A 12,413-nucleotide genomic window follows, 5' to 3' on the forward strand; every position below is an offset into this window, starting at 1 on the left:
CGCATGTTCTTCCACACCAACATGTTACTTTTGTGGCATCATTAGATGCACCGATGACGCTACGTTGTTTGTCGATATTATTCAGATTGAAGTCTTAGCTTTCTCAGATTAAGAATATGTTCCATGTATACTTCAATGACAGCACATTTTGGCATGAATTCAGTGGGCTAATTACTTGCATTCGGTGAAGGGCTTTCTCAATGATTGGTATCTGTTCGTATCGTTCTTACACTCTTTAAATTAGCAGCATAATTAGCACTCTGCTCATGTCTTTGGATAGTTCCTTTTCGATTGACTACTGACCATTAATTTATATTTCATTGCATTCTGTCTTTAATTTGAGAAAATGTCGGGTGGCCTCTTTATGGATTGAACTATCCTTAATCATGCCTTTGCCTTTTGGACATTAAGCTCTATTGCTATATGTAATACATTATTGCAATATTTTCCTTTGATTTACTCACATGTTTTTCCTAGCACTGATATTACCATTGCAGTTGAAATCTATTCACCATCTATCAATGTGATTCTAATCTTTGCAAGCGTATTGATCTTTTTAGCTTTCTTTTAGTTTGTTGTTCCTGATTCCCTCGGCTCTATGCAATGGCCACATAAAGAGGAGGTACCTTCTTGATCCCACCTTTTCCTCTTCTCATTTTCATGTGACATCATGCTTTTATTCGATATGCATGGTAGTTATCTCATTGTTAGTGGTTTTTCCCTATAATTTCCATTTGCATTTTTCCAGGTTGCTGTCGCTACTAGGCTCTTCTTTCAGCATTTTCTAGAAATTATGTGAATGTAGTGTTGCTCGGACAATTAGATGCCCCCTATAAATAGTTTGTTTTGTTTTTAGTACAATTATTTCAACAAACAAATTTTATTTTTTTGTTCATTCCTCATTAGTTTTTTTTTCTAGGGGGTTGAGTCATTTTCCGTTGACTGGAGACAAAAAAAAAGTATGTACAGATAGCCACAAAGACAACCAAGAATAGCAGAAAAATAGAGCCCACCCAAGTACATTTCAACCTCAGTGCTAATCCCTCAAACCACCAATTTAAACTGCTGAAAACTTTGTGTTACATCATATCTAAAAGGTCTCTTTCTTGGGCTCCCATCTTCATACCATCCCGCCGTCAGAAATTCATTTACTCCTACTAGGAGATCTATCTGGGGCCTCCTTATCCCGCCTTTGCATAACTTAATTTATTTTCACTGTACCGGGCATTAGCCCCACTTTGTACAAAAAAAAAACGGTCTTTCTCATTGCTTCTCATTGACTACTTGTGAGATGTAGATAAAGTGTCTTCTTGCCACACCCCATTTAGGAGATGTCTTGCCAATGTGTTGCTGCCATAGACAAATGAGTTGTTGTGATGCAATCTCCAATCCACCTAAAAAAAAATAATCTAGTAAACCACATAGCATCCATAGTTTTCCAAAAAAAAAAAAAGAAGTAGAGTACCACTGTCACCATCCACTTATTCACTAGCAACTGTTTTTGCCCATAACATATTTTTGCCACCAATTAGCCCCAAACGTTGGCATTCTGTCTACCATTTATGTCATTCCGTTAACTTCCGTGACGGAAAATTCATGGACGGAGTTATCTTTTCCGTCACTTTTCCGTTACGGAATGGTATAAATAGTAGACGAAATGTCGTTTGAGGCTAATTGGTGGCAAAAATATCTCAGGGGCTAATGAATAAGTGAATGTCGACGGTTATAGTCTACTTTAAAAAAAAAAAAAAGGACTTACAAGAACAGTATCTGCAAACCACTTTCAAGAAGTCCCTCTTTTATCACCAATACATAAAGCTATGATCCATATAGTGACTTTTTGCAAGGAGGAAGACACTGACAGCGTCACTAAGCAGCGGGATAATCGTAGCAAAGTGAGAGTGGGTTTTCATAAAATTTTCTCTTCTGAGGTAGTTTGCCTATGATTTGATTGGGAATGGAATATTTTAGCATGCCAAATAATGATAAGGCCCCATTAATGTATACTAACCAATTTTTCTTTAAACAGGACAAAAGTCGTGACTTCGTAATTTGTCAATCATTGAAAATACTTTGTATCTCTGCAACAAAATGGAAGAGCAAATTGATTCAAGTCACATATGGGGAAGGATCATCGCTTCTGGGGTTGCTAAGAAGGCTACTTCTCTTGCTCGAAATAATTGCTTCCAAAATAAGGATTTCATTATGAAAATGTGCTCTCTCTCTCTCTCTCTCTCTCTCTATATATATATATATATATATGCATATATAAATATATATGTTCATATATACTCATCTGTTTGTTACTGTTATCTTTGGATATTTTGTTTGCTTAGATGTATTTTACTATTCTTAATTTTTTTTATCGTAAAAAAATATTTTTGCTCTCTTCCAATTGAAATATGGCCTGTTCATATAGGGAGGCAAACCACATGCAACACGTGTGGCCTCCAACTAGTATGAATAAAAAAAGTATAATAGAAATATTTATAATTTGAAATTAAATTTAACATCCGTAGCATGTCGTGAGAGAAACAGTTAGAGGAAAGGTAAAGAAATAAACATGAGCTGAAAGAAAATAATGTAGAAAATAATTTTTTTCGTGTTCTATTAATAGGACTTGTAATACAATTGAATTTCGAAAAATATTTCATATTTCGAGAAAAATTTCTTTTCGGTTACAAGATTCGAGAAAAAAACTTTAAAATTACTGAGAGAATTTTTAATTTTCCGAAAGGAACTTTTAATTACATCCCTAAATTAAAAATAATGTAGATGAAGTATCTAAAACTTCATCGAATCAATACATACAAAAACCGTACGATATCCATTCAACTTAAATCAATATGTACATGAATCATTTTTATAAAGTTATTAGATTTTTAATTGAAAAGTCATGTAACGATGAATTAAAGAGATGGTAAATATAGAATTTTCACTTGAGAGGTCTTGCAATGATGACTTAAGAATTGTCCAATAAAATTCACGCAGCTCGGGCTTCTGGATGCTGCTCCAACGGCGGGAGAAGCCATTAAATTCCAGATCCTTCTCCAAGTGGTGAGCTAGAAGCCATTTCTAGATAGCTTAACTTGTTTTAAAAAAAAATAATTGTTTTTTTTATTTTTGTTTTTGGTAACTAAAAATTTCTAAATAGCTTAATGATCAATCAATCGCAGCAGTCGTAACAACTTTCTGAAATGGAAATTTTCTTTTCTCAATCGGCAATTAGGATCATTCATAAATCGATCCACTGCAAAAAGCGAATACAGAGGGAAAATATCAAAGTAGAAATTATAAAAGCGAGATATACATCGGTTGACCCACCAAGCAAATTAAATAGAGATAAATGTGATAAACACATCGTATAAGAACGCTACAATTATATGAACTTGGATTCGATGATTATTTTCTGACATCCCAGTTATATCCAACGTTGTTCCTTTTTATTTTCTTGGGTGTCCGACTACTTCTAATGTTGAATGGGCCGAAAGTGGGTTGACTTGCTTCAAATGGGCTTTAATCTCTTTACATGGGACGATTATTTGACGATACCACGTGGCAGTACTAGTAATGCCCCGATTATGATACAATATGATCCAAGGCAATCTTCCTCTAATATCTCGGAACAGCATCCCATAATACCAACCACAATTTTCTTCCCACTTTGCTGTTCCATACTTGCATTTCTGTAACTCTATTTTGGAAAGAGCTGTTATGCGTTATCGTAATGACCACGGCCCTCGATGACCGATAGGAATGTTACATATCGTACGATTGGCCGGAGACCGCGACTTCGCAGCCAAAGCAGTACCACTTCTACATTTCGAAATTGAATTATTAGAATTCAATCATAATAATTAATTTTACCATGGGTCTGAAGTAACTAGCTGTTCTTTGAAAGAGATTTTCTCGATTTGTAGTTTGTCACATTGCAAAGACACAATGAAGCAAATATATAAAATATTATGTTAATATTATTAATAAAATATATTATTAATTCTTTTCTTGAGTGAATAAAGTATTTTTTATCTAAATAATGTACTTAATTTTCAAATATCATAATAAAAAGGCTCTTTTCATAGACTCAAATCTTGGCCCCTTTTTTCGGATTTTCAAAAATTCAGGGACTAAATTGGTGATAATTGTTTCGGGAGCTTACGTGTTAGCTCGCTACAAATTTGATATCCACCTAAATATTAGCGTGCTCATGATAAATTGATCTAAGCTAGAACAATAGTTGCGCATCAAATTTAGGCAAAAATCTTTTAATTCTTTGTCTATGCAAAGTTTCTGAACGAGTACAGAAATATCATATCATTAACAAATATGTAAAGAAGCATTTTCACAGTTCAACAACTTAGTTAATAATAGTACAAATATCATATCAAATAGGAAACTCAGATTCGAATTCATAAGCGCAAAACTCTTCCTTAGCTAATAAGAGCATCATTTCCTACTAATGAAACAAACAACTATTGACAAGCAATAACCCATATTCGGTCCGAAGAAATGAACGTGACTTAGAAAGAAATCGTTATACAAATGATTGTACTTCGCTGCTAATACCATTTCATCTCGTAATTTTTCAGTCCTAAAATCACGAAAGAAAATTCCACGTAAAGGCCAAGCAAAGCCACTTTGTTTCTTTCTCCCTATTATTTTTCTCTCTCTGAATTTTTCAACCGATCCTTCGAAGCCGTATTACCATCATTATTTTTCTGCCGGTCTTTTGTGAATTGATAAATCGTTGAAAAAGTCGCAACTCCAACCTGCCGCTGAGTCGATTGGTCAATCAATCAAGCTGCCTCAATTAATTATTCGTGATATTCAACTTCCATTAGAAATTGAGGAAAACCTACATCATTCTTTTTTTTTTTTTTTTGCCGAATTACATATACAGGTTGTGTTTGAGGTATCTTTAATATATGAAATGTGATCTATACTAAATGAACTTGATAGTGATCTGTATTCTGAATAATTGTCCAATTAATAAGCAAATCCCTATGCAAATTTATTCAATATATATATATATATATATATTTATATGGCCAAACGTCATAAAATGACGAAAGTGAATAATTATTAATGGCTGTCGGAGTCAAAGTGACCAATAACTGTAAACGACCCTTTTTGTCCCGTAATTGGTGGCAAACCCGTTGACTAAAAGGCCCCTCACGAGAGAAATGGATGCATGTTAAGATCCTTATTTCTCTTTAATGTGAGATTGGTATTTTACGCTTTGCACTCGATCCACACGGTTTTATCCTTAAAAAGACGCCTCTTGGGAGAAAGAGGTGTATCTTGCTCATATAAAAAGGTTAAGATCCATGTCTCTCTCCAATGTGGGACTGAAATTCCTCATCAAAGACCTAGCATATTTATTGATCACAAGTATCAAGCAGGATCGATCTCAACAACCAAAGTGTTGGACCTATGACGACACATTATTTTGAGCCTTGTTATGATTTTATATGCGTTGAGTATACTCTATGCTGAAATTAATTAAAAAGGTTTTGAATTCAAATTATCACCGCTTATAATTTCATTATATTCACAAATCTATCTTATAACCAAAGAGGGGGGAGGGGAGGAGAACTTGGTGTGATTAATTCAAATGATCGATTTGGCTCTTTGCTTGTTAGAATACTGACACCAACCACTTTTAAGGGAAACCACGCGCGTGACTTTTTATCCTTGATTACAAACAAAGACATGCTGCGCTTTGTCTTTTCTGACAACAAGACAAAGCCAGAAAAAAACACAGAACCTTCCCCCCCTCTCCATTATAAACCACCTCCTCCTCCTCCTCCATTAAAATGCTCCTCCTCCGCAATTCGGCCTGCTCACCAAGCCCCAAGAAAAAACACAGAACCTTCCCCCCCTCTCCATTATAAACCTCCTCCTCCTCCATTAAAATGCTCCTCCTCCGCAATTCGCCCCCTTTGCTCCATTAAAATGCTCCTCCTCCGTAATTCGCCCCCTTTGCTCCGTTAAAATGCTCCTCCTCCTCGGCAGAGGACTCCATCTTCTACTCCTACACCAAAAGCATCAATGGCTTCGCAACAGACCTCGAAGAAGACGAAGTGAAGGAGATTGAGAGTAAGATTCGTATTTGTCTCGACTTAAAATTTCAATATTTATTAGAATAAGTACTTAATAAATTAAGTAAAAATCATTTGATGTCGCAAGTGCTGAAAATTTGAAATTCTCATGAGACTATTCGGCTCGGCTCGAGTTCGATAAGACTGAGTCGAACTTGAACTTTCACCGAACCGAACTCGAACAGTTTGTTTAATAATTTCACTTAAAAGATAATAAAAGAAAAGTCACTTTTAATCTTAACTTTCCGTTATACTTTCACCTTCTTTCTACATTTTTTTTTCCCGTTTAATCTCATCCTTAAGGTCATGCGATTTGTTCATTTCAGTCCCGAACAATCCTTCAACCAGCTCTCAGAAAGAGAAGGCGGCAGGGCATAGCGGTGCACCATAGCATTAATAGATGGCACCCGGGAATGATGATTTCAGTGCCGCAGGACCCTTTCATATCCATTCTCTTTGCTGGTATGTTACTGTTATATGACAAATATACTGCAGTATGCGTGTCCAGATCGGTTCATTTGCGCATTAGCAACAGTTTATAACAGTTAATGCTTCTAACGTCGTCAATATTAATTGCCATGCATGCCGAGCATTCCTATGTACTTATTATAACTCGATCTAGTAATGATCCGTGCTTGTATATATGACAGGTGTGATCCATATCAAAAAAGAGCGGTCATGGCAAGTTTAGTGAAAGGAGTAAGCGTCATGGAAAAAGATCGGGTAAAGGGCCGACGCGGCCATCTTGCATTAGCCCCACTTTGGTGGAAGTTCTTCGGTTTCGAGCTAGAGAGCGAGATCAAAGATGATGCCGGTTCCATGATAATTGGTGCCATCTACAAGTTCAAATCAACAGATTGCGGTGGGACTGTTAGCAGCTTGCAGGTTCAGAATGGCCCTCCCAGCTATGTCTTTGCCTTTAGGGGTACAATCCGTACCACAATGAGAGACTGGAAGGATAATTTCAAGTGCCTTTGCCACCACCTCCACAATAGCTACCGCTTTAAGGTCGCGAAGGAGAAGGTCTGGGAACTTGTTAGTACTTTAGGACCATCGAGAATCTGTTTGGCTGGGTATTCTTTAGGTTCGGCGTGCTCAATGCTCATTGGGAAGGAGATGGCAAGGTCAGGTTTCATCCTTGAGACATACCTTTTCAACTCGCCATTCATATCCATTCCGATTGAGTACTGGATCAGCCCTAAGGTCAGCCGTGCAGTCGACACTGTTAGCAGCATCACAAAGTTTGGAGTTGCCCATGTGGTCAAGTCTTTGCATGGCCGACCAGTGCTCGACAGTAGTTTCATGGCCCTGTCGAAGTGGGTCCCACACATTCTCGTGAGCCCATACGACCCTATCTGTTCCGGCTACATCAAGTACTTTGAGCGGCGAAATTTCATGAAATCTAAGGGACTCGGGAAGTTGGAGAACATCGCGACTCAGAATTCCTACAAATCTCTGGTCTCTGATGCACTGAAACTGGGGTGGGATTTTGAACCGGTGGATATCCTCCCTTCTGCAGATCTAATCATTAATACGGATAAAAAAGAAGGTATTGTCGATGCTCATAAACTTAAGCACTGGTGGCATCCCCAGACCCGGTGCCAATCGTCGAGTCATTCACTAAGCTAATGTTGTGTTTGTTGGGGGTTATTAGTGTATATAAACTATATGAAATGGCCGGCATTGCAAGTCCTGGCTGGTATCGTATATTTCAAGTCATCATTCCAATCGATGCGGTATGGAATGAAATAGTATCATCCTGAATTAGGTATGTAGGTTATTTGTCAAGAGCCTTACTTTGCCAACTTAATATATATGTAATTTGGGGGTTTAGTGTTCTCTAAATGTTCATTGATAATAATACAGTGGTCTATATATCCCAGCTTTGGCTAATCTAAGCCACCACAAACACATTTATGTTAAGGGAATTTCTAACATTAATTGATTAAACTCCACTAATTTTGCAAACTATAATATTTGATTACGAGTCATACTTAATTGCAATACATAGTGTACACTAGAATAACTGTTGTTATTATTTCCGGTAGAATTAGTTCCATAATTTTGATAATAAGAACTGAAAAGATGAAAAACAAATGAAAAAAAATATTAACTTAAAATAAAGTTGCATAAAAATATAATAAATTCTAAAATTAACAAACGTGTAACAGCAAATGATGAGTCTTGTCCCTGGGGATACAAAGGCGCTGCCCTTCCAAAGAGAAGAGGTAATTAATTAAATTTAGTTGGTGTTTGATAAATTAAGCACTTAATTATTTAAAGGAGGAACGAAGAAGGGATGAATAAATAAGGACGAGAAAAGTCTTGTGAGAGATAAATAGTATTAATAAATGAAGAATGCCTTATTTCATTAAGTGAAATTTTTTTACTTATCTCATTAAGTGATTTTTTGATTAATAATTAAGTAGTTTAGATTTTATCTCTCATCTTTCCATTTTTTTTCATTCATTTTCTCTTATAACTAATTTTTAAGCACACATTTAATTAAATTGAAATAAACACACCCTTAGTTATGATTCCTCCCTTGCCGACGATTTAATTGGGTTGGCAGAACCGTCAACCGGAAATTGTTTCCAGCAAAAATTTCTCACTGTAATATGTTGGATACTTGGAAATTTTAATTTCTAGTAGTGATATCAGTTGATTGATCAAGTAAGCAGATGTTCCCAATCGATCACATCATCATGGTCAGTCAATGCGAATCATTCCCTTGAACACGTGAAGTTGTGTTGTAGCAAAAATTCTACAGCGAAGCCGTTACTATAATAGTCATCAGTGGCTTCGCAACTTAACAAGTTCATTTGATTTTTTTCCCCCATTTTGTTTAATTCCGCCATTTTATATAATCTTTTTTTTCTTTTTATCTGATCGCTTTTATCTCCCCCCTGATCGTCTCTCGACTAAAAGGGAAAAAGAAGACCAAATTTTGTTCTAATCAAAGAGAGTGTTTCGCAGTGATGCACACTTTAATTTTGATAACCAAGAGATCTCAAGTTCGATTATGTTTATTGTGGGATTACTCGCGCAATTATTAGTTATTCGGAGTTCTATTTCTTCATAATACACCCATGGACCTCAAAATCCGCTCTATCTATTTGCAACTATAATTTTTTGTTAGGAAAACAAACTGAAATAAAAGTCTAAAAAAGTAATATGAAGTGTCTTACATCCTCGTCTGGTAATCAAGAAGTTCAAAGTTCAATATCCAGTGAGACTACCGTATTCTTTTATTAATTATTAGAATTTTTATTTTACAAAATTCGCAACCTTCTTTATGATTGAAAAAGAAAAAAAAAAGTAATATGCAGAGGAAACAAAAGAATGGGGATCTCATTTCATATGTGGGGATCCGATCCAAGCCCTTCGGTTGAAAGTGAGAGCGTGTGCTGTTCCTTCAATGAGATTCGAGAATCCCAATAAATCAACGCCGGGATTTCGCGATGAATCGGGAAGAATGCATCTCGAGGATGCAGAGTTGTAAAGCCCAATCGTCAGCTTATCTTATAACATGAGTTGATTTGGGCGTGCTAATGGACCTCACTTTAGGCCCCATTGAGTAATAGGGATATCAATGTAGCCCAAAGTTAATTTGGGCCGTCGTCATTAGGTAGAGCCCAATAGTATTTGCAGCCTGGACTGTTTACTTAATGGAAAGAAATAATAAACAAATATTTATATTTTTTTTATCTCTACTTCGCTCCGCTCCATTCAAATTATAAATAATTATATTTATTTAGAATTGTAATGATTGTGTTATTGAATTACGAGAAAATGTGAGAAAAAGTAATGAATAGTTAAGAAAAAGTCATGATTATTTTATTAAATTGTGGAAAAAGTAATTAATATTTGAGAGAATTTAATATTAAAAATTGAATTGAATGGTAGTTAAGATAAAAAAAATTTTGAAGAAAAAGAGAAAAAAATAATAATTGTACTGTTGAATTAAAGATAAACGCAGTTAAAGTGGAGTAGAATTAAAAAAAAATTTCATTTGCCAAACAATGCCATATATTCTTCTCCAATTAAGTTCTATTTCATAATAGGATTTAATGCATAATCAAACTCTTAACATACGTATTACTTGCAACCGTGCAATGTAGACTTCTAGGTCAACCTTAACTAGTTGTTGGGTCGCCATTCTTTCCCTCTTTCGTCTATAAAAAATTCTCTTCTTTGCCTGATCTTTTTTATAATAACCAGGCAATAACTTGTGCATCACAAGGAAAATTAAGTTATAAACTGTTACCATTATGAGAAATCGCATGGACAAAATTGCCTTCTCTCTTTATGGTGCTATTGTTTTATATCAGCTTTGGAAACTAAGAAATGAATATTTGTTTGCAGGCAAGAGAGCTGATCCTACCCAAATGCTGCAACAGGTACTGAAAATCTTTGAGGAGCACTCAAATATTATGGGAACAAGCAAAAAAACCAGAACTTAACTGGCTACTTCACTCCGTTACCCCCCAAGCCTCCAGATTTGGACTGGATGCAAATTTCTACTAATGCTGCATGGAGCTTTTCGAGGTCTAGCCTTGCGGGGGTGGCACGGTCAGCATATGTTAGCATCGTCATGTCATGGCACTCCAAAACTGAAGCTCTCTCTCCGCTACAAGCTGAAGCTTAGGCTGTCCTAGCTGCGATTTCTGTAGCCTTAGATAGAGGTTGGACGAAGATTTGGGTTGAAAGTGATGCACTAATCCTGGTTGAAGCCACGTCAAATCCCCGTCATGCGCCTTGGGACATCAAATCTCTTATTTCGGACATTTCCTTTTATTTTACTCGCTTTTCGGATTTTTCGGACATCTCATCCCCCCACCACCCCACCCCCCACCAACCTCCCCACCAAAAAAATAAAAAAAAAATCCCCTTTTTATTAATACAGTTGTCAACTCTCCTACTAATAAAAAATCATTCTTTTATGAATGAAGGGGGAGGAGGAGGAGATGGAAAACCATTTTTTTTCCCCTTTTTTATGAATGAGAAGATGGAGAAGCAACGTAAGGCAGCAGCCAAGCAAATTCGTTGACTAAAAGGTGACTCTCGAGGGAAATGAGTGCATGTTGCTCTTATAAAAATGCCAAGACCCCTATCTCTATCTCAGCAGCCAAGCAAACTCGTTGACTAAAAGGCGACTCTCTAGGGAAATGAGTGCATGTTGCTCTTATAAAAATGTCAAGACCCTTATCTCTCTCTAATGTGATATTAGTATTGTCCGCTTTGGGCTCACCTTGCATGGTTTTGCCCTTAAAAGATGCCTCTTGAGATAAAGGGGGTGTATCTTGCTCTTATAAAGAGATCAAGACTCATGTCTGTCTCCAATATGGGAGTGGAATTCCTCATCAAAGACCTAGCATATTTATTGGTCACAAGTATCAAGCAGGATCGATCCTAACAACCAAAGTGTTGGGCCTACGACGACACATTATTTTGAGCCTTGTTATGATTTTATGCGTGTTAAGAATATTCTATGCTGGAATTATTTAAAAGGTTTTTCCACTTGATTGAAGAACTAACTAATAGTAATGCCGATAGGTAGGTCGTTGTCTTTTTGCTCTTTAAATTATTATATACATATGTATATATAAATGTAATCATATGCGATCAAGGACGTGCTATTTTCTGCTCCACCTTGAATGTATATGCATGTCTTCTTTTTGTCAACATTTGCTGAAAATTATGCCAGTCATCATATGATTAATTATGCAATCAATTCAAATAAGATATATATTTTTAAATTAAGACATTCTTGGCTCTCTAATATGGGATTGGGGTTTCCTCATCACAGTCCTCGAGAGAGGAGAGGCTCGATCCGTACAGTTTTGCCCTTAAAAGGCACCTCTCGGGAGAAATGGGTGTATATTACTCTTATAAAGATGCCAAGACCCTTGTCTCTCTCAAATGTGAGATTGTTATTGTCCGCTTTACGCTCGACTCTCACGGTTTTGCCCTTAAAAGACGCCTCTTGGGAGAAACGGGTGTATCTTGCTCTTATAAAGAGGCTAAGACCCATATCTCTCTCCAATGTGGGATTGGAGTTCCTCATCAAAGACCTAGCATATTTATTGGTCACAAGTATCAAGCTGGATCGATCTCAACAACCAAAGTGTTGGGCCTACGACGACACATTATTTTGATCCTTGTTACGATTTTTATGTGTGTTGAGTATACTCTATGCTGAAATTAATTAAAAGGTTTTGATTACGGAATTTTCACCATCTTTTCCCTCAGATCCCGCATTACCACTTGGTCGAAGCGGTAATTATTTATCCTCACATTCTTCCACATATT

The 12,413-nt window shown here is 36.4% G+C and overlaps 1 protein-coding gene across 1 annotated transcript; it reads left to right on the forward strand.

The window, feature by feature from the left end:
* The first annotated feature begins 5,796 nt into the window (after positions 1 to 5,796).
* LOC116194959 (GDSL esterase/lipase At4g10955-like) lies at positions 5,797 to 7,962 on the forward strand. The gene is made up of 3 exons (XM_031523891.1): positions 5,797 to 6,099; positions 6,428 to 6,563; positions 6,752 to 7,962. Exons 2-3 carry the CDS (start codon positions 6,502 to 6,504, stop codon positions 7,728 to 7,730), a joined length of 1,041 nt encoding a protein of 346 aa, XP_031379751.1. The 5' UTR covers positions 5,797 to 6,099; positions 6,428 to 6,501; the 3' UTR covers positions 7,731 to 7,962.
* Positions 7,963 to 12,413: the final 4,451 nt, after the last annotated feature.

Source organism: Punica granatum, chromosome 2 (genome assembly GCF_007655135.1).
Source record: "Punica granatum isolate Tunisia-2019 chromosome 2, ASM765513v2, whole genome shotgun sequence".
Lineage (NCBI taxonomy): Eukaryota > Viridiplantae > Streptophyta > Magnoliopsida > Myrtales > Lythraceae > Punica > Punica granatum.

What these genes read in the sequence shown, in the direction of transcription:
- LOC116194959 (XM_031523891.1), top strand. Translation starts at nt 6,502, where the DNA reads ATGGCACCCGGGAATGATGATTTCAGTGCCGCAGGACCCTTTCATATC. An exon ending in CATATCCATTCTCTTTGCTG is followed by an intron (nt 6,564 to 6,751) that starts GTATGTTACTGT and finishes TATATATGACAG; the next exon opens with GTGTGATCCATATCAAAAAA.